General features: G+C 55.3%; 1 protein-coding gene and 1 long non-coding RNA gene across 5 annotated transcripts in view; one reads left to right on the top strand and one right to left on the bottom strand.

The window, feature by feature from the left end:
* LOC106858272 (acid-sensing ion channel 2) overlaps positions 1-27,503 on the bottom strand; it is a 387,564-nt gene that overhangs the window by 62,071 nt on the left and 297,990 nt on the right. The window contains exon 1 of one of the 4 annotated variants that reach the window (XR_015808614.1): positions 5,823-6,368. The exons of 2 other annotated variants lie outside the window; for them this stretch is intronic. Coding sequence is in view for 1 of the 2 variants with exons in the window: in XM_088179776.1 (XP_088035902.1) it covers positions 5,823-6,362 (540 nt within the window). In the remaining variant the exon portion in view is untranslated. Of the gene's footprint in view, positions 1-5,822; positions 6,369-27,503 lie in introns of those variants that run through there. One more of the 4 variants, XM_088179776.1, reaches the window with a different exon arrangement.
* On the top strand, positions 7,528-11,592 carry LOC148221032 (uncharacterized). The gene is made up of 2 exons (XR_015808615.1): positions 7,528-7,656; positions 11,394-11,592. It is a non-coding gene; the product is annotated as an uncharacterized LOC148221032 (long non-coding RNA).

Genomic DNA, 27,503 nt, shown 5'->3' with positions numbered 1-27,503 from the left:
AAGTGGCCAAAGCTGAATCCTTTCCCCATGGCAGTGCTGCTTTTCCTGTCTTGCCAGAAATCAACGTTCCCACATTCAAGGTGCAGTGAGGAGTTGGATTCATGGATCCTTTTGGATCCTTTCCAACCTGGAACAGTCTCTAAGTCCAGGGGAGTTCTCACCCCAGAATCTTGCCCAGATGTTGGCACCACCAGGGCTGCAGAATTCCAACAGCTGCCTGCACCTGGAACTGTCCATGGATCTGCATGTGGATCCAGGGGCACTGGGATACAAAGTGTGGGATGCAAAGGAGCCCAGCCCAACCCTGTTCTTCCCAAATTCTGTGGGATTTGCAATCCTGACTCCCTGCACAGCCACACATCCCCAGCACATCTGTCCTGCTCCAGGCCAGCAAGGCCAGGCTCTCCTCCTGCTGCTGGGACATTCCTGGCCAGACTGGAGGGAGCCCCCCAGGAAGTCACTCAGTTTTCCAAGGAAATGGAGCAGCTGGAACATCTTCCAGAGGAAGCCATGGAGCCCCTCTGGAGCCAGGCTGGGAGAGCTGGGGGTGCTCACCTGGAGAGGAGAAGCTCCAGGGAGAGCTCAGAGCCCTGCCAGGGCCTGAAGGGGCTCCAGGAGAGCTGGAGAGGGACTGGGGAGAAGGGATGGAGGGACAGGACACAGGGAATGGCTCCCACTGCCAGAGGCCAGGGATGGATGGGATACTGGGCAGGAATGGGCAGGGCTGGCACAGGGTGCCCAGAGCAGCAGTGGCTGTCCCTGGATCCCTGGCACTGTCCCAGGCCAGGTTGGACAGGGTTTGGAGCAGCCTGGGACAGTGGAAGGTGTCCCTGCCCATGGCAGGGGTGGCACTGGGTGGAGAGGAGCACCCAGAAGCCCAGGCCCTGCTGCTGCCCAGCTTTCCTTGCTCCATGGATTCCTTTGGGATCCCTGCAGGTCTTTGGAGCTGAGCAAAGCCTGGGCTTTGTCCTCCCACAGCTCCTGGCCCCTCTGGTGCCCTGTCAGGATACACCAGTTCAGTGCCAAACTCATCCCTGTTTTCATTCCCCAGTCCAAGCAAAGTCTAAATCCCCTCACCACCCAACCCTGAAGGACATCAGGAATCTCCACCCTCAGTGCTGAGGCCCAGCTGACCCCAAACCCACAGGAAATCACCCCAAACCCTTCAGCCCATCCCTCACAGTGAGCATTGCTTGGGGTGCTTGGCACAGCCCTGCTCTGATTCCTCCTTGGATTGTGCCAGCAGGAACCCAAAATCAGCAGGATACCCTCAGGATGGGGGAACACAGCCTTGGCCCCACAGGGATCCCAAGCAGCTCCAGGCAGTTCCCTAAAGCTGCACTGGGACAATCTGGGAGCACATTCAAGGCTCCAGGCCCACATCAGCACCATTAAACTCTACCCACGCCCCTTCCAAAGGCAATACCACCCCCAAGCCTGAGCTTTGCTTGGAAGTGAAGCTAAAAATAAATAAAAATATGAGAGAAAAAGGTGGAAAAGGGAATTGGGTGAAACAGTTTGTGGGCGAGTGAGGAAAATCCCCAAATAAACAACCCCACATCCTGAAATTCCTCTGCAATTAATTGTGATGGTGATAATTACGGTGCTTGCAGCTGTTCCAAGCTTTTGGCTTTCCAAGCTGGTGGCACAGAATTCCTGTCTGCCTTCACACCAAACCCAAGGCTGAAAGATCCCATTCATTGAATGTGATAAGGCTGAGCTTCACTCTGGACACAGGAGATTCTCTGCTGAGGAAACAGCACAATTACAGCCCCCATCTGAGGGACATTTCAGGAATATTCATCAGACTTTCAGGCAAATACTCAGGAATATTTTTAAAAAGCAGCATTGAGGTCTCTGTGCAGCTGCCACCTCATAAAGTCTCTGCTCTGAGGAGAAATTAAATTGTTTAACAAAAAATAACTGAGCAAATTAAACCATGAGCAAGTATTGACTGCTGAGCCTTTGGAACACCCCAAAAATCCAAGGATTTCACGAAGGATGGGGACCAAACCCCTCCCAGCACAACCCCTGTGCTCCCACATCTCCCCAGACAGATCCACAGATGACAAGTTGATCTGGGGAGTTATTAAATCAGGAGATCACTAACCCTAAACCCCAGCCATGAACAGACCCCAGGATGTTGGATCCACTCATGAATTTCTCAGGATGAAAAATCATAGGAAGGAAGAAATCAATGAGCACAGGACAGGGCAAGCAAGATAAATATTCCAGAGACAAAGAGCTCAGAGGAATAAATCGACCCTGAATCCAGGGAATGCAGAGCAGAGCAACATCCACTTAATCCTGATCCTCAGTTCCTCCCAGACAGGACCATTCCAGGGAAAGCAGATCCTTGTTCACTGAACTGCCCAGGATTTGGCACTTGGATTTGGAATTTGGGAGAAGTTGTGAAGAACAGGAGCTGCTGGATGGTTCCTTCCCTTGGAATCAGCACGTGGCCGTTTGGGAAGGCTGGATTTATCCAGCTCCAATGGAAACCAAATCATCCAGGGATGGTTTTGCCCCTGGATCCCTGGAAGTGTCCCAGGCCAGGCTAGACGGGTCCTGGAGCACCCTGGGATGGTGAAAGGTGTCCCTGCCCATGGAATTGGGCTTTAACGTCTCTCCCAACCCAAACCATTGTAGGATTCTTGCTTAACCATTCCAACAGCCCAGCTCTAGGTCCAGCCTAAAGTAAGTAAAGCCACACATTGACTGAAGGCAGGAGACTCCATCTGATCCATTAACAAATCCTCATCCTTCTGGAAAACATTGACAGGGACAACGAACCCCTCCTGGAGCAGGCTGGGAAATAATCCAGACCTGAGCCCTCCTAAATGGAACAAATCCTATGGAATCATCCCAGCCCTGCAGCCTCGAGCTCCACAGACCAGTGCAATCCCATATTTCCATTTATTAAGAAATAAAAATAACACTTCCCACACTGTTGAGATGCTGGGCTCGTTCTCCAATGTCCTTTCCCTTTTCCATGTCAGCCATGAAAGCCAACTCCTACTGTGCCCCATGGTTTGGAGGGGCTGGAAGGAGAGGGGAGGGAATCTCCTGTGGGAGAGGGGATGGAAGGAGAGGGAATCTCTTGGAGGAGCTCCAGGACAGAGCTGGAAGGACTCACAGGAGAGCAGCTCCCTCTCCAAGCCCCTTTGCTCTGTTCCACACCTCAGCCAGGACTCCTTTGCTCCAAATCCCCTCTGCTTTGGGCTGTCGGGGGTCTTACCCAGGAAAGCCTCACGTGCCCCTGCTGTTTTGGCACAGAAGATGCTCTTGGAGCACCCGAACAGGTCTAAAACCTGCACAATTCTCTTTACGCCCCCATTTATTCCATTTGCATTCATCTTTTCACACATCCTGCCTCATATCTGTGCCCAGCTCAAACTACACGATTTCCCTGTCTCTCCTTGGGCTTCTCCCTCCCAGTTCAGGAGCAGAAGCTCCAAGTACCCCAGACCCCAGGGGCTGCCCCAGGCTCAGCCCCCACGGGAAACCCCAGCCCTGGGTGTGGCTCCATCCCAAGGGCACGTCCAGGGAGGGCAGTGCCCCTGTCCTGAGCTCTGGGGACACTCCAGAGCCCAGGAAGTTGTTCCCAGCATCTCCCCAGGGATTCCCAGGTGGAGAAGCTCCTCAGCCTCCCCTCAAGGACAGCGCAGAGGTCATCCCCTGCTCCCTCACACAGACAGGAGGGATGTGCTGGGACACAGGGAGGTGGCACGGACTCCCCTCGCCTGCTGCAGGGCGGGCAGAGCAGATCCAGCTGGCTCCTGGCACAGGGGCTCCCCTGTCCCTCCACCCTGGGAGCACAGATCCTTTGGGATGGGAAGGACATTCTGATATTCTCCCTATTTCCTCACTGAGCAGTTCCCTCAGTGCTGTGAGCTCCCAGAGAGAATCCCCGGGATCACAACCCCCAATTCCCTCTCTCCCAGCCTCGGGACTCAGATTCTGGGACCTTTCCAGGATGGCTGGAGGAGACTCCGCTCCTCAGCCCACCGTGGTGGCTCCAGCAGCAGCTGGGAATGCCCAATTCTATCCCAGAATAACTCCTGCAGCACTCCCAGAGCAGCCCTCAGCCACAGCAGCGCTCCAGGATTTATTCTGGCCAGGACAACGGGAACCTCTGCCGGGTTTGCTGCACTTGGAGGAAGCAGGGCTTGGGTAAAAGCTGCACTCAGCCCCTGCTGGCACCAGCCAAACACCATCAGATCCTGCCCTGGCATCTGGGAGGGGAAAGCAGCTTTTCCCCACCGTTCACTGCCTGTTCCTGCTGTAATCCCCGAATTTCCTCTTGCCACAGCACCGGACTGTCCTGCTGGAAAGGGCCTGCCTCAATATCCCATTTTATTTATGATTTTCCCTCCAGCTGTGCCACTCCTGCTCCTGTTTGCAGCAGCAGCTGCTGCCTGCACAGCCTGGGCAGCTCCTCCATCCCGCAGGGAGTCCCTCCCTCCTCCCCTCCACAGTTTAGCGGCTGACGTGACAAGTCCAAAGGGACAATCCCGCCTGGTTTCCAGGCTGATCCCAGGCAGAGCCGGGAATTCAGCTGCTGTCGGTGCACGCAGCTCGCACACAGAGTCAGCTCTGTCCCCACAGACCCCGGCCCGCTCTTCGCAGGATGCTCAGGCACAGCCACCCCTGGCGCTGCCTGCAGACATCAGAGAGCAGAATATTCCAGCACCGCCAGCATCCCGCGGCTCTCAGGGAAGCGCCCGGGTCTTTCACGTGGCTCTGGCTCCAGCTCTCACTCAGTCTCCTCTCAACACAGCACAGCTCCCAGCAGTCCCGCCGGGATTTTTCCAAGCAGGGATCCCACCCTCAGTGGTTTGTGAAGCCCTGCCCTGAGTTTTGGGGTTGGTCTCAAACCCTGCAGGTTCATGAGGGCTCAAACACCTTTCGGATTAGCTCCGATCAGCAAAGCTCCGCATCCCAAAAAGCGCCCCAGAGTGCACAACCCGCACGGCCCCAAAGGAGCAGCTCCAGGACTCCCGGGATGGCACAGGGAGCCGAAGGAGCCCGGACACAGCAAAGCCTGGAGGGACGGGCAGGGCTGGGCCGGAGCCGCGCTGCAGCCACGGCACCTGGGGGACCTCGGCTTGGACACGGGAAAAATCCGGGTGCGACTACGCTGGGAGCAACACGGAACGTGGGACGGCAGCGGCCGGGATGGTGCGACATTAATTTAATTATTTCTGTTAAAACCCAAGGCAGCAGCCAGCCCCTCACACGCCAGAGAGTCACCCCTAGACCAGAGAGCATCGCTTCGGGCCGGCGGAGAAACCAGCTAGAGGGAAGCGCTCGGTGGGCAGCGACCCACGGGGAGCTCCCGGGCCGGGGGGGGCCTGCCCGGCCATGAGAGACCCGCCGGACACACCGGGACCCGCAGGGACCCTCCGGACACACCGGGACCCTCCTGGACCCTCCGGGCACACCGGGACCTGCCGGACACACCGGGACCTGCCGGACACACCGGGACCCTCCGGACACACCGGGACCCTCCGGACACACCGGGACCCGCCGGGACCCTCCGGACACACCGGGACCCTCCGGACACACCGGGACCTGCCGGACACACCGGGACCCTCCGGACACACCGGGACCGCCGCCACCCCGGAGCGCTCCGGGCACCGTGGGAAAACGCGCAGCGAGCGGCGGCGGGGCCGGGACCGGAGCAGGGAGAGGAACACAGACCAGGACCGACACCAGCCACGAGTGCCTTAAACCGACATCAGCCAGGGGTGCCCTTGGACCGACACGAACGGGGGACCGAGAGGAGCCCAGAGCAGCCGGGGTTCCCGGGGCGCACTCACCGCGGAGAAGTTGTGCGGGCCGCAGAGCTCGCCGCGGTACTTGCAGGACAGCAGCATGTCCTCCAGCTGGTGGCCCAGGCGGTCCATGAAGTCGGCGCTGATGCCCTCGTAGTGGCGGGGCGGCAGAAAGAGGCGGAAATCGGCCAGTTTGGCGAACCAGCGCAGCCGCGCCTCGTCGGCGCGCAGCAGCTCGGTGAGCAGCGGCCGCGCGGTGCGGTTGGGCAGCAGCAGCCCCAGCCAGTGCCCCGCGTAGTACAGGTCGCCCTTGGACAGGCGAGGGAAGCGCAGCGGGTTGTTGTTGCACAGCGTGACGGCGGGGAAGGGCAGCTGGCGGCTCCACTCGGTGCGCACTCGGGTGTGCGAGGGGAAGGCGAGCCAGTGCAGCAGGCGGTCTGAGGACCAGGCCAGCAGCAGCCCCAGCGCCGTGCAGAAGGCGAGCACCCAGAGCGCCCGGCGCGCCGGCGCCGCCCGCGCCGAGCACATGAGGCGCAGCCCGTGCAGCCGAGTGCGCAGCGCCGGCGCCCGGCGCCCCCGCGCCATGGGCGCTCCCCTCCTCCTCCTCCTCCACCTCCTCCTCCTCCTCCTCCTGCCGCTGCCGCCGCTCGTCCTCCTCCTCCTCCTCCTCCGGGCCGGGCTCAGGGCGAGCAGCGCCGCGCCATCCCCGGGCCCCCCGCCGGCTGCGGCCCCGAGCGGCGGGGGCAGCGCCCGCGGGCGGCCCGCGGCCCCGAGCTGCGCGGCGGGCGGCAGTTCCGGCAGCGCGGCATGCCGGGCCCGGGGCCACCGGGGCCACCGGCGCCGCCCGCACCGCCCGCCCCTGGACCTGGCGCTGCCCCTGCCCCTGGCCCTGTCCCTGCCCGGCCGCGCCGCTCACATCCCGCGGTGCCGCGCCCCGCCCGACACCGACACCGAACGAGCCCCGCCGCGACCCTGCCGGGCTCCGAGCCCGCCGACCCCGGGACCCCGGCGGGGAGAGCGCTGCGGGACCCCCGCGCTACCCCCGGCCCGAGCCCGCCCGCCCCGCGCCGCGCCCGCCCCGCGCTGCCATCGCCGAGCGCTCCGCCGGGCGCGCCCCGGCCACGGGCAGAGAGCGGCGACGGCAGCTGGAGAAGGAGGAGGAGGCTGAGGAGGAGGAAGAGCGGGGCGAAGCTTCCCGAGGTGCCAGTCCCGGCCGCTCGGCGCTCGGGAGGCGGAGGGAGCGATGGAGGGAGCGATGCTCGGCGCCGATCGCGCCGCTGCTTCCCCGGAGTAGCCCCCCGCTCCTCCTCCTCCTCCTCCTTCTCCTCCTCCTCCTCCTCCGCCCCCCCCGTTTTCCCCCGGCTGCCGCCGGCCCCGGCCCCCCCGCTGCCTCCTCCCTCCTCCGGCAGGAGTTTGTTTTTCTGCTTTTCAGCAGCCCCGGGGGAGAACATAATATCAAGCAAAGGCTGGAGGAACGCAGGCGAGCCTTGCAGGGGCTCCGTGCGGCCGCGGCTCTCTGGGGAGGGGGGATGGCTTTGGAGGGGGCTCGGGGCTCTCTGCTCCCCGCGCCTCCGCTCCCGTGGAACGAGTGGGAAAGGGAGAAACGCGGTCAGGGAAGCGTCAGCCCCGGCCCCCGCTGCCCCTCTGCTCCTCACCCCGAGCCTGCGGAGCCCTTTGGGGTCAGGGGCTCCTCCTGCGTTGCTTCGGACACCGAAAAAGCCCCTTTCCCTTAACACCCTGTGCACCGGGAATAACTCGGGATGTGGATTGGCGTCTCCTCGGGACTGCTGAGCTCCATCTCTGGAAGCTGCTGCCGTTACCTTCATTTTGCTTTCAAACAGTACCGAGAAACATTCCTCTAATTGTGTCCAATTAAGCTGTAAGTGCCGGTAACTGCTCCGAATCCCCTCTGATTTTTTTTTCCCTCGGAATTAATTTTCCCTGTGCATTTGGAGCCGTATATTTTTACCCAATAGATGGAGTCGTTACAGCCTGGTTCTCTCCAGCCTTTCCCGAAGAGTTGCTTTTTTATTGTGGCAAAGATGCGAACGTGAAGCAGCCGCGGCTTGGGGGGCAGCCGGCCCCAAATGCCGGTCCTTGTCCTAAAACACGGGGGGAAATGGGATTGAGAGGCTGAGCTTGTGCCCTGCAGGGCTGGGGGTGGTGGCAGCAGCACGAACATTGCGTGGGCTCAGCTCGGTGCCCTCAGATAACTCAGGTGGTTTTCCCAGAGCTCGTGTCCGTGCTCTGGAGCATTTTCCCTTTTTTTTTTTTTTTTTTTTAGCACTGCTAGTAAGCAGCAAATCCTTCCCAACCCCCCAGCACCGGCCGTGACCTTTCCTAACCGAGCGGGGAGAGGCCAAGCAGTTCCCGGATCCATTCCAGGGGATCCCGGCAGCTCCAGGGAGTCTCTCCTGCCTTTTTCCAGCGGATCCCGGCTCGATTTTCCCTGCCGCCTGTTGAAAGCAGTGGGAGTTTTTCCCCTTATCTCCCTCTTAGGATAATCAACATCGCAAGTGCTTCCCCGCCAGGCGGGCTGGGGCTGGTTTATCCATGATTTATTGCCACAAACCCAAGGAAATAAAAGGTGCCCGAGCATAACCATCCTCCCGAATTCCCTCCCTCTCCATGCGCATCCCGCCCTGTGGCACAGCCGGGCCGGCTTTCCTGGCGGTGCCGGGGGTGGGAGGAGAGCCCTGCCCAGCCCAGCCCAGCCCTGTCCTGCCCAGCCCAGCCCTGCCCAGCCCTGCCCTGCCCTGCCCTGCCCTGCCCTGCCCTGCCCTGTGGCCTCGTTTTCTCTTTTCCAAAAGCTCTTTCTCTTCTCCAAAAGGTTTTTCACTCTTTTTTTGGGGGGGCAGGGACAGCCTGGCAAAAGGGGCTTGTGAAGAAAAAAGCAGCAGGTTTGCATGGGAAGTGGCTTTTTCCTTAAATCCACTCCAAATGATCCACTCAAATCTCCTTGGTTTATTAGAGGAAGCAATTTTTCTTAATTAGCTGGCAAGGACTCATGGCAAAGGGCAGTGGGATGGCCAAGGCCAGCTGGAGCTGGAATCCCAAAGGTTCCCCACCAAAACATTCCAAAGCCAAAGCAAAGCTGCTGATGAAATTCCAAGGTATCCCCTGGTGGGACATCTCCCCATCCTTTGGAAATCCCCTCCAGGTTTCCAGTTATTTGGGAAAGCAGCTCATTCCCTGCATCCTGGGTAATTCCTCAGGCAGCCAGAGCAGCTTAAAAGCTGATTGGGCCTAATTAAGTCCAATAAGAAATAATAGAGCTGATCAATAAATATTGCTAATTAACTGATAAGTCACTTGAAAATTATCCCTTGGGCTGAGTGAGTTTCTTCCTTCTGGAGGAGAATGGATTTGGGATTCTGTAGTTTGGGATACTTGACAAATTCAGTGAATTATTGTGGGGGAATTCCACCATTCCCTCCCCGAAACATCCCCTGTGTGCCCCTGGAAGGGGACAAGAAGAAAACTATTCAGAAGTTGTTCCAGCCAAGAGCTTTGGCTTCTTTTGAAACTTCATTTTCCCCTCAGACATTGACTCAGGTGAAGACAAAATGAATTAAAGGAAAGCTTGAAAGCCCTTGGAAAGGAATTTGTAAAACTTTGTTCTTCTGGATAGTGTTAGTATTAGTATTGTTAGTATTAGTAATTAGTAATACTAATGTGTTAGTATTAGTATTTATTTGGGAAGGGAGCAAAGGAGGGAGGATCCAACCACAAACTCCTCTCTCCAGACTCACAGGGTGACTGGAGCCCCCCTTCCCTGGGCACAGTTCCCACCTGTGTCCATTGGAGCATCCCAGGGGATTGATGGGATTTATTGAATTTATTGGATTTATGGGATTTATTGGATTTATGGGATTTATTCCATTACTCTCCCAGGTAATTCCTGCCAGGTGAGTGTGCAGCAGATTCATCCCTGTTCTTATCCACTGGGATTGGCCCCAGCCATGGAGCAGCTCTGGGACATCGACTGCTCTGCTGAGCTTTCAGGGACCAAAACAGGGGGAGAAATTACAAGGATGGGCTCAAATGGGGCAGAATGAGGCTTGGATTTTGGGAAACAATTCCTCCCTGGGAGGGTGGGGAGGCCCTGGAATAGAATTCCCATGGAGGCTGTGGCTGTCCCTGGATCCCTGGCAGTGTCCCAGGCCAGGCTGGATGGGCTTGGGGCACCTTGGGACAGTGGGAGGTGTCCCTGGGGTTGGCACTGGATGGGCTTTAAGGTCCCTCCCAACCCCAACCATTCCAGGATTCCCACATCAACCTTCCTGAGGTGGATTTTGTGCTCTCAGAGCCCCTGGAATACAAAGGTGGGGATTTTAGCTCTCAGGAGCTCAAGGAGAACAAGGGGCAGACACTGAAAAGCTGCAGACAGAGGCTCAGGTCCCTTGGGCAGGGAATGGGATCCCTTTTCCAGCACAGAAACATCTCCAGGGGCAGGAGCAGAGCCTGGCAGGTGTGACCCCACAGCCCCTGGGGACAGGTGTGACCCCACAGGTGTGACCCTACAGCCCCTGGGGACAGGTGTGACCCCACAGCCCAGGGTGTCGGGGCAAAATGAGCTTTAAATGTGTTCTGCACCCCCCAAACATTCCAGAAAAATTCCCTGCTCTGCCCAAGCACTGCAGAAACAATTCCTGCTGGAACCACCGTGGAACCAGAAAACCACAGAGCACCTGGAAATTGGGGTTTCCATGGAAGCCACCACTCGGCCCTAATTGCAGCCCTGATGCCTCAGGTGCCAGAGAATGTGACAACCCCCCCCAGAGCGGGCCCAGGGCAGCAGAGCTTTGGGGAGCCCCCAGAATCATCCAGAGAGGAGTTGTCATTGTTTTCCTGGTTTTATTTTCCATGCAAATAAATTGAAAAAATGCTTGGGCTTCCAGCTGGCAAATTCTCCCAAGGAATGGAGGGAATTTTGGAGGCTGCAGTGGTTTGGGGCTGTTTGTTTTGACTGCAGGGAGGTGAAATATTCCATCCCTTCCAAAATATTGGGAGCACATAAATAATGGCAGGATTTCTGAATCTGCTGCTTCACCCCGGCAGCACCAAAGGAGCAAAACGTTTGGATTTCACAACCCTGCTCCAGAAAAAAAAAAAAAAAAAAAGTAAACTTTGGGTATCTCCAGGACCTTGTGTGTGTTTAAAGGGATCAAACAAATGCCCAAGGGAGCTGAGATGTTGCTGCTCCTTTGGGAATTGCACTGGGAATCACAGCGTGGGGAAGGCAAATAAAATGGGATTTTCCAGGGTTACATAGAAGGATTCATTGGGGAGATTTCAGGAGCCAGATCTTGGCTGGGCTGCCCGTGGGGGGTCCCCATCCCTGCTCATCCCAAAGGATTTAATCCTCCTTCATCCTGCTTTTTGGAGGGGGCTGATCCAGGGGCTTAATTTGGGAATCAGTGGATTTAAGGTCGTGCTCTGTGCCACACATGACAGGGCTGTCACATGGCCTTTAATTAGCAGGGTCTGCTTTAATTGGCATTTCCTGGCTGAGCCATTATTCCTGGCCTTCCTTAAAGGAATAAAAGGCTAATCCATAAATAAATGTGTTTATAGAGATAGATATTTAAATATCTCCTTCTATTCCTTCTGCAGGTAGGGAAGAGGAAGGATTTGGATCTATTTTAAACTTGCTGCTGGCATCCTCCCAATTATCTTCCTTTTTTTCCCCGTTTTCCATTTCACTGCCGAAGAAATGAGAGGAGGAAATGAAACAAATGAAAACCTCTGGATTTAGGAAGGATGGATTTGAACAGGAGTTCTTTGGAGCAAATTAAACAGCAAAGTTCTCGTGGCTTCTTCTCTTTGCTACCATCAGGACTGGGGCATCCTGGACCTGCCAATTCCCTGCAATTGGGCCCAGCCCAGCTCCTGCTCCAATGCTCTCTGTGGATTTTGGTGGTCCCTGGGAGCCTCCTCCCATTCCTGGGATGCCCCAAAACTCTCACCAGGGGTTAAAAGAAATCATGGAATGGTTTGGGTTGGAAGAGATCTTAAATCTCCTCCAGTGCCAGCCCTGCCATGGGCAGTGACACCTTCCACTATCCCAGGTTGCTCCAAGGGCTGTCCCAGCCTGGCCTGGGACACTGCCAGGGATGCAGGGGCAGCCACAGCTGCTCTGGGAATTCCAGCCCAGCCAGGATTTCCCTCCCAATATCCCATCCATCCCTGTCCTCTGGCTCTGAAGGCATTCCCTGGGTCCTGTCCCTCCATCCCAGTGACAATGAAGGGACACAGCCAGGGGAGGTGCTTGGTGCCCAATCCCTGAGCTCTTGGAGCACTTCTCCCCTTCCCTGGCCCTGCTGGAATTATCCTGGATCCAGGCAGCCCAAGGGGAAAAGGGAAAGAACAGCTTTAAAAGGAGCCCTGAATGTGTGGGGAGATCCATGGGAACCATCCAGAGCCTGGGAAATGAATCCATCTTCAGCAGGGCAAAGAAGATTCGACTATTGGCTACTGACTAGTGACTATTGAATATCAAATATTTAATGTCGAATATTGAATATTCAGTATTATCTGTTTTCTGGCTCTCAGACACACACATTGCTCCAATTTTTCCCCGAACCTCTGAACTTCAGAGCTTTAGGGCATCTCTGTTCCTGTTTATTTTCCTTTTCCTTTTTCCCCAGTTCCTGAAGGGCTGGAATTCTCTGGGAGCTCCTGGCTGGGGCCCCTGGTTTGGCTGCAGGGGCTGCAGGGAGGGGTGATGCTCTCCTGCTCCCCTTGGGAATTCTGCCACACTCCAAGGCTTTTCCTGCTCCGTGTGTGGCAGCACTGGAGATGTTCTGGTTCAATTAAAAAGGAATCTCGGGAAAGAAAAACCTCCTGAGCTCATTTTGCTGTTCAAACCTGGCTCATTCAGGGCTTTAGTCCTGAGATGTGGATGGGAGCTGGTCCTTATGGGATTGGGCATCACCTCCCAAGTTTCCTTTGGGATTTAGGCACCTCTTGCACCTTCATTTAGGATTAGACAGGACCTACACCTTTATTTAGGATTGGGCATCACCTCTGGATCTGGCAGTGAGTGTGACAGTGGAAATGTGGGAAGGAATTCCCTGCCTCCTTGTCTTGGGGGGATGATTCTGGGCCCCATGGGAATAAGCCTGGAGTGGGCTGGAGGCTCCTCTGCACTCCCCTGACCCCAAACCTTCCAAGAGAAACCTGGGAAAGAGGAGGCTGGAGCTTCCCAGGGGACAGGGCCCAGCACAGGAGCCCGTGGGTCACCCTGGGACATTTAGGAGGGTCCTGCTGAATATTCCATGTCCTGCCCTGTGCCTGGAGAGACAATTCCCTGCAAATTCCCCCTTCCTGAATCCTTTTCCCTCCTGGTAAATTCACTGGGCCTGGCAAATGCAGAGGGAAAGTGCTCCATGTTTGGATGCTGGAGAGGATGGAAAATTCTCTCTCCTGGGGAGTTTGGCTTCCAAACCAAATTCAGGGAGCAATTCCTTAATTTAAGGTTTATTCCTTGTCATTCCAATGAATTTGAAGGCTCTCCTGGCAGCCAGGTGGCAAAAAGGTAAAAAGCCCTTTCTCCTCAAAGCTGGAGGTGTTTCAAATCCAAGAGGCTGCCACATGCCTGGATTTTATGGCAGCAGGAGGAAAGTGGGAAAATGAGGTTTCAAATCCTGCAAGATAAAAGGCAAGAGTCACCTCCACAGCACCAGGACCATGTTTGGAAGTTCCTTTATTCCCTGAATCTGCTGGAAAACAAATATGGAACTCTTGGGCCATTCTGGAGCCTCCCCTTGGAGGTTTGGGCTGGAATTCTTGAGATTGAACAGCCCTGGAGCAGTCCCTGGCTCAGCCCCCAGAGCTGCCACTGAAACCTCCCATTCCCAAATCCATTTGTTCCTGGGATTTGTGGCACAGGAATTGCAGGGAAATTTGCTGCTGCAAAAATTCCCATTTAGGTGTTGGAGTAATTAGCCCCATGGGAGGAATCCTGGAATCCTGGAATGGCTGGGATTGGGAGGGACCTTAAACCTCATCCTGTTCCAACTCCCACTGCCCCGGGGTGCTCCAAGCCCATCCAGCCTGGCCTGGGACACTGCCAGGAATGGAGGTGATTGCAGAGGTGACAGCAGGAATGTCACCTGGAGCTGGGGGCTGTGGGGACAGGAGGGGCCCCCAGGGGTTGGGAAGGTCCCTGTGTCACGTTCCCATCCCTGCTCATCCCTGCTCCTGCTCCCGAGGCTCTGGCTGAGCACAGGGGTCACCTTGGAGGAAATCAATTATTGTAAATATGCAATTATTGTAAAAATCCCCGGAGCACCTGAGGGATGGGGCTGGAAGCACGAACAGCTCTGCACTGACCCTGCTCCTGGGAAGGCTTGGGAGACTCCCAGACTCTGCAGAAATGTGGAGAATTCTGTGTTCCTTCCCGAGGGAAGCAGCCCCTTTCTGCACACGGCAAAACCTCCCCCTCTCCATCAAAAAAAGCTTCAATTCCTGTCAAAAATCCCTTCAAAGGATCAAATCTGACAGCCCCAAAGCTGCTCCAGTTCCTTGCAGATTCCGTGGAAATGCTGCCAGCGATTCCAGCACGGGCTCATTCAGGCAATTCCCAGTGTGGAAATCCCAAGTGGCTGCAAACTCTCCACACACCAGCAGCTGCTGTGGGAGAATTTGGGAATTTTTACCTCTTTCCTGTGGATTTCCAGGATTGGAAATACCCACAGGGTGGGTGCTGAAGGTCTGTCCCTCTGATATCCCTGTTCCCTCAGGCACAGGGAGTGTCCACAGGGATCCAGGCAAGCGGGACAGGCTGGAAGCAGAGGCAGGTAAGTGCCACCTGCGGAGCTGCCAAGCTGAAAGGATCCAACGAATTTTCCTTTGGCAGCCTAATGGTGACAGCAGTTGTGTGGGAAGATTAATGGAGAAAAGGTTGGATAAAATAGAAGCTCCATCCTGAAGTTTTTCAGCTGCTTTTTCGCAGTTATATAATTGTAAATGACATTGATTTTTATAAAAACCCACAAACACCACCAGGAAACTTGGAATGTTTTGGGCTGGATTCTGCTCCTGCTGCCAGCGGATGAAATTTGGGGTTTTCTTGGATTTCAGGGCAGTTTCAGGATGTCTTTTCAGGGATGAGAAGCAGGATTTGGCTCTCAATAGCCTTGAATGCCACTGTGCAGGGAGGAGAGCAGGGGCTGAGCTGGCACAGCCAGGGAATTGTCCAGGTTTGTATCTGGCCAAAATTCCCTGTCCTTGATAATTAGCATTAGCAGGGATGAGGATTGACCCTGCTGGGCTCTGAGGGCTTTTCCAGCCTATGTCATTCCAGGATCTGTGACCCCTCCAGGGGCCCCCCTGCAGATCCCGAGGAGCTCTGGGGATTCCTGGCTCCCATCCCATGGATCCAGAGCTGGGGGCCAAGGTTAAAACCAGGGGTGAGCTTTTAGTGGGAATGGTGGGATTTGGTGACCTTTTCCAGCCTCAGGGATCCTGGGATCACCTGGAGGAGCAGCAGGAGATTCCCATTCCCAGTCTGGGGGGACTCGGGATCACCCCCAAAGCCCCTGGGCTCTGCTCAATCCCTGCTGGATCTGACCCTGGCACACAGGGAAGGGACACTGGGAAAAGATGGGAAATGACTTCTGAGTGCCTCAGTTTCCCTGGGAACAGCAACAGGATTCCAGGCCCAGGCTGGGACAGAGTCCAGGACCTGGCTCGGTTCAGTCCTGGCCTCTCTCCTGCCAGGATCCAGCCCCTGGGAGCTGCTCCCTCCCCCATTCCAGCCTTCAGGACTTTTTCATGGAATCATGGAATGGTTTGGGTGGGAGGGACCTCAAAGCCCACCCAGTGCCACCCCTGCCATGGGCAGGGACACCTCCCACTGTCCCAGGGTGCTCCCAGCCCTGTCCAGCCTGGCCTGGGACACTGCCAGGGACCCAGGGCCATCGATGGAATAACCCTTCCCACCCTCCCAGGGAGGAACTCCTTCCCATTATCCCATCCAAATCCGCCCTTTTTTACACTTTCCTTTAATGCTTCCCTGTATTCTCCAGCCTTTGGATCCTCTGATGGCTGACAAGGAATTTTTTAGTATTATTCAAAATCCCTGCTTTTCTCTTTAAAGGAATCCCATGGGAAGGCAAAGAAGGGAGCTCCAGGATAGAAAAAGCCCCGGAGGGAGGAAACTGCAGCAGGAAAAGGTTCCTCCTTCCAGGAGGGACGTTTGGACTGGCTCTGCCTTGGCACAAAGATCCTGTCAGGATTTGTTTTCCTGAAGAGAAGTTCCCTGAAGGAATACCCTGAGTGTTCCTGGGAATGTTTGAATCCATCCTCTTCCCCTTCTGAGGAGAAGGGTTTGCTCCAGGTATAGAAGGCACAAGGATGACATTGCCTGGTCTTTTTGTTTCCTCTCTGTATTTCCCCCCAGAATATTGGATACAGTTATATTCAGAATTCCTCTCTCCCCCCCTCTCCTCCTTTCCCAGCTCTTGGATGTGGCTGGATGAGCACATGGAGCTCCCTGAGCTCTGGGTAATGGGCTGGATGATTCTCCACGACTTTCTCCAAGACTTTTCCCTTCCCAAGGCTATTTCCTCTCTGGAGTTGATATTTTAAAACAATTTCCCCAGAGGTGCAGAAGCTCCCTGAAGAACTGGGAAAGCTTGACTGGAAATGCTCCCATCAAACCCTTCCTGATCCCTGCTCCCTGCTTTTGGGCAGTTTCCTCCTGCAGGAATTTGAGGTTTTTAGCAACTCCTCCATGTTTTTTTTGTTGTTTTTTTTTTTTTAATTTAGCCCCTAATTTTGGGAACAAGAGGTTCCAAGGAAGGATTTGTTCCCATGCCCAGCTGTAAAATCCGGGAATGAAGGGAGGATTTCCTCCTGTACCAGGTACCAGCTATAAAATCTGGGAATGAACACCTTCCCATCTTCCTCCTTCCTTTTGCCACCATCAATTCCCTGGTGCCAGGAGCTGATGGGAGTCAGGAGGCTCCAGATAAGCGGGAATCAGGGCTGGGAATCTGCCAGGTCATGGATCACCCTCAGAACTCCCCCTCAATCCTCCCACAAGGAGCAGGACCATTTATTTTCCCTCTGGCTGCTCCCAAATATCCGTGCAGCATCTCCTGCCTTCCCATTTATGCCTTGAAGTGGGGACACGGTGGGTCTGCCACAGCTCTGGGATGGGACTGGGATGAGACATTTCCACACAGACACTAAAATTCCCTCAATGCCTTCCTCCCTGGGGGTGTGTTCCATGACAGTGGAGTTTCTTTTCTCTCTGATGTCCCATTGTGCACTGACTCCCCAGGGAGCTGTTCCCAGAATAATTGCACAGAACAAAGAATCAGGAATTGTGGTTTATTTCCCTCTGCTTTTCCAGCTGCAGAAGTGGTGCTTCTGGGAACACCTGATGCTGACCTTGGAAATGGAAGGAAGAACTCCAAATATTGATCTTGGAGCCAAGCTGAGGGGAAAGTGGCATGGAAAGCTTTTCCTGGGACAACTGGAATTGTTCTCCATGAGGGCTTTGGGGCTGGAAATCAGTGCTGGGTTGTCACCAGTTCCTTGGGACCTTGCAACTCCTCAGGGTAACAAATCATGGAATCCCAGCCTGGTTTGGTTGGGAAGGGGCTTTAAGGATCCAGTGCCACCCCTGCCATGGCAGGGACACCTTCCACTGTCCCAGGCTGCTCCAAGCCCCAATGTCCAACCTGGCCTGGGACATTCCAGGGATCCGGGAGCATCCCAGCCCTCCCCCACCCTCACAGGGAGGAATTCCTTCCCAATATCCGAGCTAAATCGCCCTTCTTGCAGTCTAAACCTATCCCCCTCCTTGTTCTTTCCCTCTCTGCCCATTGAAAAGTCACTTTTCCATTTTTTTTTAAGTCCTTGAAGTCCCGGAAGGCCTCAGTGAGATGCAGCCTGTCCTGCTCTGTTCATCCTCCCTTTGCCTCTCCAGGGAATTTTCTGGGGATTTCTTGTTATTGCTCCTTGCTCAGCAAAAGGTGGGTTTGGACACGAGCATTCCCAGTGCTGGGATCATCCTCTCTGCCCAGTACAAACCAGTATAGCCAGAGCATGGGGTACACCCAGAAATGGGAAAGGAATGAGCAGGGAGGGTTTGAAAGCAAAGCCATAAATCAGCTGAGGGTGGTGAAGCACAGAGGCACCTTTGGCTTGGGCAGGGCCCAGAGGCTGCTCAGCATTACAGAGTTTTTGGGAACAGCATTTAATCCCTGACCTTAATCCTGCCCTTTTCCCCAAGGACAGGTTTGACCAGAGGGAGACTGGAGAGGGCAGGGGCTCAGTCTGGTTCCATCCAGCTCCTCCAACAGGCTCACATTCAGCACATGCAGCAGGTGGGGTCCAGCTGGGAGTTTTGGAATCCTGGAATACCAAGGGCTGGCAGGGACCCCCAGGATCATCCAGTCCCACCCCAGCCCTGCACAGACACCCCAACAATCCCACCCTGTCCATCCCTGGCAGTGCTGTCCAACCACTCCTGGAGCTCTGGCAGCCTCGGGGCTGGGACCATTCCCTGGGGAGCCTGGGCAGTGCCAGCACCCTCTGGGGGAAGAACCTTCCCTGATCCCCATCCCAAATCCCCCTGGCCCAGCTCCAGCCATTCCCTGGGATCTGGAGCTGATTCCCTCCTTGCTGGAGCTCTGTGGTGGAGCTCAGCTGAGCACACGGCCCAGAGCTCAGTGAGGAGCAGCTCCTGCATCCCCAGCAGGGCTGAATCAGCCCCAGAATAACTCTGGGATGTAAATCCAGGCAGATCCACCCCGGATCCCCCAGGCTCAGTCTGTGCTCACAGGCTGGGTTATTGTGGATCACAATTCCTGGTTGATTGTGGATCACAATTCCTGGGTGTTCACAAACACCAGTGGCCTCCAGGGTGAGAGTCTGAGCAGATTCCCATTTGTGAGGAAAGCAGTGAGGGCTGGGTTGGGGATTTCTCCATTGCTGGGCTGGATACAGGTGCTGGATTCAGGCTGGGAAGGATGGGCAGCAAATGTTCAGCTTTAGGCATTTTCCAGGATGAACCTTTCAAAACACAAATGTCCTTGCAGGAAAACTCCCTGTGTGCAGGGCTGGAAGGTGGGAGAATCCCTGGAACATTGGAGGCTCCTTGGCTGCTCTGGCAGTCCCAGGGAACCCATCTGGGCTGAGCCAAGCAGGGACAAATGGGGATTTTTCCATCTGGAACTACTCTCCCAGGGAGCCAGAGCTCTCAGGCAGGAGGGGATGATCCCAGTGAACCACAGGGCAGGTGCTGAAATAATTCCAAATTATCCCTGATTTTGGCTGCACAGGGCTGGAGCTTTGCCAGGACTTGTAGGGAAACTCGAAGGGGATTCAGAAATGACGAATTTCCTGTTAGGTCTGGAATCACCAAGGGTGGGGAGAGCAGCCAGGGTGGGATGGGAATCACTTCCCATGCTGGGAATGCACTCCTGCCTTAGAGCCACTGGAATGGGTTTGTGTCACCTGGGGAAGGGCCCCAGTGCTGCTCTGGGTTTTGGGGACACCTGAGAGGGATCCCACTGTGTGTTTGTGTGCCACAGGCTGTAATTGTTGGGATTTGGGGCAGAATTCCTCCCTGGGAGGGTGGGCAGGGGCTGGGATGGAATTCCCAGAGCAGCAGTGGCTGTCCCTGCATCCCTGGCAGTGTCCCAGGCCAGGCAGGACAGGGCCTGGAGCAGCCTGGGACAGCGGACGGTGTCACTGCCGATGGCAGGGGTGGAATGGGATGAGCTTTAAGGTCCCTTCCCACCCGAACCATTCCAGGATTCCCTGATTCTCAGAATGCCTGGCCCTGGCTCTGCAGGGATTGCTGAGGGTCCTGCATGGGCTGGGGTCCCCATCACTGATTTCTTCATTCCCCAGAGGTGAATTCCTAATTCCACCTTGCTTTGCCTACACAGAGCCCTGGGGGGGGGTCCCGTGGCTTTTTCCAGCCCATCCACAGAGGAGACCCCACAGCTCTGGGGAAGGAGGGGCTGGAATTTCGGGAGAGCCCTTGGGAGGCTCTCCAGGAGCTGGGATCTCCCTGAGCACTCACACACTCACCATCAACCCTCTCGGATGCTTTCTGGAGTAGCTTTGCTGCTTCGAAGGATCAAAATCCAGGGTTCCCTTGGCTCCCAGCCGCTGGTGTTTCCGTGTTTGGACAGAGCCCCTCAGCACTCGGGCAGGTGTGACACCCAGCCAGAAATAATCATCAACTCGCCGTACTTTGCAGTTTAAACACCTTCAACAAAGAGCTCCGAGTGTCCCCAAGCACTCTGAGCCTGCTCCATTTGCATCCAGGCTCCTTTCAGGGGAATCCCTGCTGAGGAGGGGCTGGATTAGGATTTCCCAACGCACAGAGGGAAGAGGGGCTGCTCTGGCACAGGGAAATAAAGGGGCAAGATCAAATACCTGAATATTTCATCACTGGAGAGTGATGTTTGTGTGCACAGAGTTAGTGAAGCCCCTCCCAGAGGGGCAGCACACGGGACAGGGTGGCACTGTGACACTGGCACAGGGGACAGGGTGGCACTGTGACACTGGCTCAGAACTGGGGTCAGTGGGGAGCGGGGGAAGGGACTGGACCCCTTGAAAAGGCTCCCTGGGATTCCCTCCCTGCCTGGAGCCACCCGAGCTCCCTGGAAAACGGGGTGAGCCATGGAAATGGGTGAAATTAGGAGTTAATTCAGAGCCCAGCTGGGAGCTGGGTGGGGTTTAAGAGCCAGGGGCCCAGGGGGCACCCGAGGGTTTGAGTTTCTGGGTCACCTCCAGCATTTCCCTGTTCCTGGCATGAGCATCTTTAACCTTCCTCCTCATCCTAAAATCCCAAAATGGTCTGGATGTTTAAAATCTGTATCGTCTCACCCCTGCCATGGGCAGTGACACCTTCCACTGTCCCAGGCTGCTCCCAGCCCTGTCCCAGCCTGGCCTGGGACACTGCCAGGGATGCAGGGGCAGCCACTGCTGCTCTGTGAATTCCATTCCAGTCCCATCCCACCCTCCCAGGGAGGAATTCTTTCCCAATATCCCAACCAGCCCTGCCCTCTGGCAGTGGGAATAGATTCCCTGTGACCTGTCCCTCCATCCCTTGGAAATTGTCTCTCTCCATCTTCCCTGTAGTTGCCCTCAGGTCCTGGAAGGTCACAATTAGGGCCCCCTGGTCTCTTCTCCAAGCTGATCAGTCTCAACTCTCAGCCTTTCCCCTTAGGAAGAGAAGGGAAGGAAGGAGCTGAGCAGCCTCTCCCTGGCTGGAGGAACCAGAACCCCAGAGTGGTTTGGGCTCCCAGGAGAAGTGACCATGAACCAGGAACTGGGCAGGGGTGACAGAAGGGGCTGTGTCCCCCAGGGCTGTGGGACAGGCAGAGCCCAGACTGGGCTCACTGGGCCCTCAGGTGCCACCCATGTCCGCAGATTTTGATTTGATTTGAGATTTGAGATCAACTTCTCCACGTCCCAGCAGAGAGCAGGAGCTGGGGGAGGCAGGCAGAGCATCCCTTGCAGCTCAGCACATGGAGCAGGTGGGGTCAAGCTGGGAGTTTTGGAATCCTGGAATATTCTGGGCTGGCAGGGACCCCCAGGATCATCCAACAGTCCCACCCTGAGCATCCCTGGCAGTGCTGTCCAAACACTCCTGGAGCTCTGGCAGCCTCGGGGCTGGGACCATTCCCTGGGGAGCCTGGGCAGTGCCAGCACCCTCTGGGGGAAGAACCTTGCCCTGATCCCCATCCCAAATCCCCCTGGCACAGCTCCAGCTGTTCCCTGTCCCTGGGTTAGCACTTGGCAGTACCTGGCAGGGATAAAGTTTCCTTGGCTCTGGGAAAGCTCCTCTGGCAGGAAAAGCAGCTGTGGCCATAAACACCAAGTGTGTTTATGTGTGTTTATGTCTTGGTGTGCCCAGAGCCAGCCTGGCCCACCCAGCAAAACCAGTTTGGCTCAAAACCGAGCAACAGGGAGGCTCCCAAAGAGGAATTCTTCTCCAAAGCCATCTTTTGTCAGCATGAGCTGGGCTTTGAGGGTAGCTCAGGTTCTCTCTGCCCCTGTCAGGATGTGCTGGACTCCAGGGCAGAGAGCAGAGAGGCTGCAGCCAGGCCAGGTGGGCACAGTGAGGACATCCCTGAGAGAAGGCGGTGACCAAGGAGCCTGTGCAGCTCCAGCCTGGCCACTCCAGGTGATCCAGTGCTCAGTGCTTGAATTCAGCATTTCTGGGCCTTATTAAACCAGAATTTCCTCCCCATTCTTTATCCCCAAGGCTGCACAAGGAGGCCAAGCTGGGCTGAGCAGAATTAGGTGGCAATTATTTACAGAGAGCTGGAACTGCTCCCAAACCTGAGCAGAGAGGGGGTCTGGGCTCTCCTGGAGTGGCTGGCACTGCAGGGGCAGCACCTTGGGATGCAGGAATGGGGATGGGAACTGCCTGGAACAGCCACCACAAACTCAGGGGTTCCCTGAGGAATTCACTGCAAACCATGAGGAGACAGGAACAATAACTCAGGACTGGTTTGAAACCCTAAACTCCTTTAAAACTTCAGCTATCTCTGGCTTTTTTCTGGAGCAGGGACAGGAGGGATCCAGCACAGGCACCTGGGAGGGTCTGAGAGCAGCAAAGTCCTGAGGGTCAGTCCTTGGAACAGAATTAAATCCTGTAATAACTGATAAATCAATGTTATTAATAAACATCAATCACCCGGGCTGGAGCCTGTGCCAAAGCAGGAATGTGCAGATCTGGGTGTGGGAGGGTGGCCCTGGGACACCCCTGGCAGGCCAGGGGAGCTCAGACACAGCTCTGGGCCCCTGGGCAGTTCTCTCACCTGATTTTTGACCTGTGCCATCCCCAGGCTGCTGATGTTTGCTAAAGTTCATCCAGGCTGAGCTATTTTAGATAAAACTGAGCCCAGAACCCACTCAGGAGGCAGCTGAGCCCAGCTACCACCAACCCCAACTCCACATTTTGATAATATTGCTGTGTTTGGTTTCCATTTTGAAATTTCACCTTTTTTCCTTCCTGAGCAGCCACTGAGTTCATTTAAATGAAATAAAACTGATAAAACTCCATCCTTCAGATGGAACTTTCTGCTCTGGAAATGGGAGTGGGGCACTGAAGCACCTGGGAGCTCCAGAGCTGCCTCTGCTCTCCCTGCAGCAGCTGCTGGGGAGGGGGAGCTGCCAGCTCCAGCCCTTCCCTATGAGCCACTTCAGTTGGATAAATGACATTTTTAGTGGAAAAGCTGAATCCAAACATCCTCAGTTGGCAGGGGCTGCAATTTCATTGCCAAATCTCACTTTGACTGTGGAAATTCTGTGTTCCAGAAGGGTTTTTCCAATGGCCTGCAAGGCCTGGGGCTTTGGGGTGGGGGAGGTTTGGGGAAGATTTTGGGGGTTCCTCCATCAGGATTTGGGCTGAGGAGCAGAAATGGGGTGCAGATGTGAAGGTGAGGGCAAGCACATCTGGATGTGGGAGCAGACATTCCTGGGCTTCCCAGGAACCAGCAACTCATCCCACCCTGGCCCAGGAGAAGGGATGGGATAGGGTGGAATGGAATGGGATGATGGGATGGGATGGGATGGGATGGGATGGGATGGGATGGGATGGGATGGGATGGGATGGGATGGGATGGGATGGGATGGGATGGGATGGGATGGGATGGGATGGGATGGGATGGGATGGGGCTCTGAGGTGGGGTGGAGTGAGTTTCATTCTATCTGGGTTGACCAAAATCTGACATTATTGGGTACATCCAGCCACACAAAGCCCCTGGGCTTGGTCTGCTAAGCTAAAATCCAGCAGGGAGTTCAAGGAGCCATCCCAAATCCTGCTCCAGCAGTTCAGGGCTGGGGACTGGGATTTGCTGATGGTCCCAGGTTGGGCTTGGGAAGTGACAGTGACATTCCAGGGGACAGCTCAGTGGGAGACTCATCCCAGCTCTCCATCTGCCACTCCTGGTGCCACCCCTCGGAACTGATCCCGAGGGGGCACAGCAGGAACAGGCACCCCTCAGATGGAGCTCAGGGATCACCCCCAGGGAGGAGGAATCAGCTCCTGGCAGCCCAGATGCCACAGGACCCTCTGGAACCCTCCCCGTCAGGAACTTCCTGGACAGTTCTGCCCTTCCCAGGCACTCAGCACCATCCTGATCCACGGGGATTGATCCCAAATCCTTTTCCCAAGCTCAAGGGCGTCTTTGGCAATCTTGGAACAGCTTCCCAGAAAAGCTGTGGCTGCTCTGGATCCCTGGAATGTCCCAGGCCAGGTTGGACATTGGGGCTTGGAGCAGCCTGGGACAGTGGGAGATGTCCCTGCCCATGGCAGGGGTGGCACTGGGTGGGTTTAAGGTCCCTCTATCCCAAACCATTTCACAATTTCGTGATTTTCTCATCTCCCATTATCCACTACACAGAATCATGGAATATCCTGAGCTGGAAAGGACCCTCAGGATCACCCAGTCCCACCCCTGGCCCTGCACAGACACCCCAACAATCCCACCCTGTCCATCCCTGGCAGCGCTGTCCAAACACTCCTGGAGCTCTGGCAGCCTCGGGGCTGGGACCATTCCCTGGGGAGCCTGGGCAGTGCCAGCACCCTCGGGGGGAAGAACCTTTCCCTGAGATCCATCCCAAATCCCCCTGGCACAGCTCGAGCTGTTCCCTTTCCTCTCTCTGCTCACAGGGATGAAGATGTCACCTCGTTAGAGGGAATTTCCTCATGGCTGTGAAATGTTGGACACAACCCCAGTGAGAGCTGTAGGAAAAACTCAGGGGAAAAGGGATACTGAAATCAGCCCGAGAGAAACTCCCTGACACAGCTGTGGGGTTTTATAAAGCAGAAACTCCTTAGGACAGCGACAGGAATTCCTGATCTCAGCAAGAACTGTCTGGGTCTCCTCCCTCTAACAAACACCCAAGGCTGGAGAACCAACCCTGAGAAAAAGCAGAGCCAAGGCAGCAAATCCTCTTTCCCTGAGCTGTGTCAGGACAGGCAGGACTCCTGAAATCAAGGTGAGATCCCAACAAAACTCCACCAGAACTCCCGAGGGGTGAGGAGTGGAAGGGATGGATGGAGACCCAAAGCCAACCTCCCATTCCTTGTATTCAGAGCATTCACATGGCAGCTTCCAGGAAATTCTCTTGGTTTTCTTCAGCTCTGCCCAGGTTTGTGTTCAGCAGCAGGAGCAGGATCCCAGCAGGGCTCCCAGGATTCCAGCAGGATTCCAGGGGCACTCCAGGCTGTGCCTGTGCTGCTCCCCCCAGCTCCAGGAACTGATGTTCTCCCACTGCCCACAGGGAATTTTCCTGGGGATTTTCCAGGCAGTGCAGGATTCAATGTGTGTGCACTGTAATTACTTTTAGTTGTTGCTTTCTCCTTTGTTGTAATTCTCTTGCTAATTATCGTCACCGAATTTTAACTCAGCTGTTCCCATTAATCTTAAATTAATTACCAGGGAGTCCAAACTCCTTTAACACCAGGGTTGTTTTGCTTTTAATCACGGGTTTTGTGCCTCGGTGCTGCTGTCCCAGAAACTGCCCTGGAAAGTCTCTGGAGAGGGGCTTTGGATAGGGGCTGGAGGGCCAGGACACAGGGAATGGATCCCAGTGCCAGAGGGCAGGGAGGGATGGGATACTGGGAGGGAATCCTTGCCTGGGAGGGTGGGCTGGCATGGAATTCCCAGAGCAGCTGTGGCTGTCTCTGCATCCCTGGCAGTGTCCCAGGCCAGGCTGGAGCAGCCTGGGGCAGTGGGAGGTGTCCCTGCCATGGGTGGCACTGGGGGACCCTTCCAGCCTGGCACATTCCATGGTTCTGGGATGATGTTGGAAGAGCAGCTGGCCCTGAGGTGTCAGTGGGAGGAAACCTCACCTTTAATGGATCCCAGCCCAGGCTGGGAATGTTCCCCAAGGCTCCATGAGAAACTTTTCCATTCCTGGTGAGCTGTTCTTGCCAATATTCCTGGGTAAGGGATTTCTGGAGTCCCTGCTTGCCAGAGCTCTGAAGGTTTCAGGCTGGGTCTCACTTCTGGCTGAGCCTTCCCTCAGGAAGGATTTCACCAAACCAGTGTCAATCCCAGGCTTTTCCCCAAAAATCCAGGTCTCAGCCCCTTCCCTGAGTCAGGGCCCTTTTCTGGAGGTGGCTGCTGTGCCCCTGTCCCAGCTGGACACTGGTGGCTTGGTGGCCTTTGGGCAGCACAGGGATTGTCCCCCGGAGTCCCCACCCCACCATGCAGGCCAAGCCCCAGAGAATTCAGGAAGACCAGTGACCTCCACACCCAATTCCACACCCCAAGGGAAATGGCCACACTTTTTTGAGGAAGTTTTGGCCTTTTCCAAATGTCAGACAAAAGCCTGGAGGGCTCTGGTTGCTCTGAGTCCAACCAGGACCTTACAGCCACCACAAAATCCTTTCAAAATAACTGGATTTTTTCCAAAGCTGCCTGTGAATTGGATGAAATATTGGATTTTTCCAGAGCTCCAGCCCTGCTTTGGTCCCCTCCAGGTGTTTCAGTGTGTTTGGAATGAAGGGGGGTGAGGAGTTCATGGAAAATGCTGCTGGAATCTGTCACATCCTGCAAAACTTCTGCTCCAGGGAATCCACACCTCCCTTTGGGACCTCTGTGCCATAGAAATGGTGCAAATTCTGTTCTCTGCTCTCAGGGCTGGGCTTTTCTACCTGAAGTCTTCCAAATGCCGATAAAAGCCAGTGCTGGAGCTGGGTTCCCACATTTCTCACCAGATGGAGGCTCCAGGCTGGGAATGGGAGAGTCCTGAGCCCAGGATGTGCAGGGACAGACATAAAACAGCTCCCACAGCCAGCTAGGGACAGAGGTACCAAAGAAACCATGAGGCTGCTCTGGGCTAATAAATATAAAATTAAAATTTTTTAAAAAATGTAAAATATGAAATATAAAACCATGGAGTGTCCAATAATAAATAATAAGTGTCCAATAATAAATAACATTGATTTATTTATAGACTAAGCAGGAATACGAAAGGATTGAGGGAAAGATGAGCCTTTGGCAAAGGGATAAATGAGATTTTCCCAAAGCCATCCTGAATTTTGGTTGTGTTTTCCTCCTGATTTTGGAATTCTAGCACTCTCCCACAGCTGTTCCTCAGGGTGAGCTCAGGATCGGGAGTGCCCCAGAATTCCTCTTATCCCAAAGCTGGATAGGAAAATCTGGAAATGCTGGAAGGAAACCCCTTTGTTTGGAAGGGGATGTCCTTGGAGGCCACAGGAGCAGGACAGTGCCCGGAGGACCTCAGGGTCTGAGCCTTGGGGCACACTGGGAATCTGAGCTCTTCCCTCTTAATCCTGCTCCAGGGAAAGCTGGGATTGTGGAGACACCTCAGGAACAAATCCTGAGGGAACTGTGCTCCCTCCAGTGTTTTCCTGAGAGTTATAAATCCATCAGCCCTGGATCATCTGCAGGAGTTTCCTCCTTTTCCCTGAAACCCTCACTGTGCCCTTGGAGCACTGGCTGTGCCAGGGATTCCTCAGCATTCCCTGGAAGCTGTGATGGGATGAGGGTGAGGGGACACAGAGCTCAGCTTTAATCCCCTCATCTGCAGGGCTGAGGAGTGGCCGTGTCCCAGGAGATGCTGCAGGAGCTGGGATATTCAGTGTTCCCCAGCACATCCAGCTGGGATCCACCCTGCTCTGCTCTGGAGCAACCAGCAAGGCTGGAGAACAGCCCAGCACAGTGAAGGGCTGGGCTGAGGGGATGGGGCTGCTCCCAGCGTGTG

The sequence above is a fragment of the Sturnus vulgaris genome, chromosome 27 (genome assembly GCF_052056855.1).
Source record: "Sturnus vulgaris isolate bStuVul1 chromosome 27, bStuVul1.hap1, whole genome shotgun sequence".
Classification (NCBI taxonomy): Eukaryota; Metazoa; Chordata; class Aves; order Passeriformes; family Sturnidae; genus Sturnus; species Sturnus vulgaris.
The sequence above is the reverse complement of the archived record's forward strand: the minus strand, read 5'-3'. Positions and strand labels throughout refer to the sequence as shown.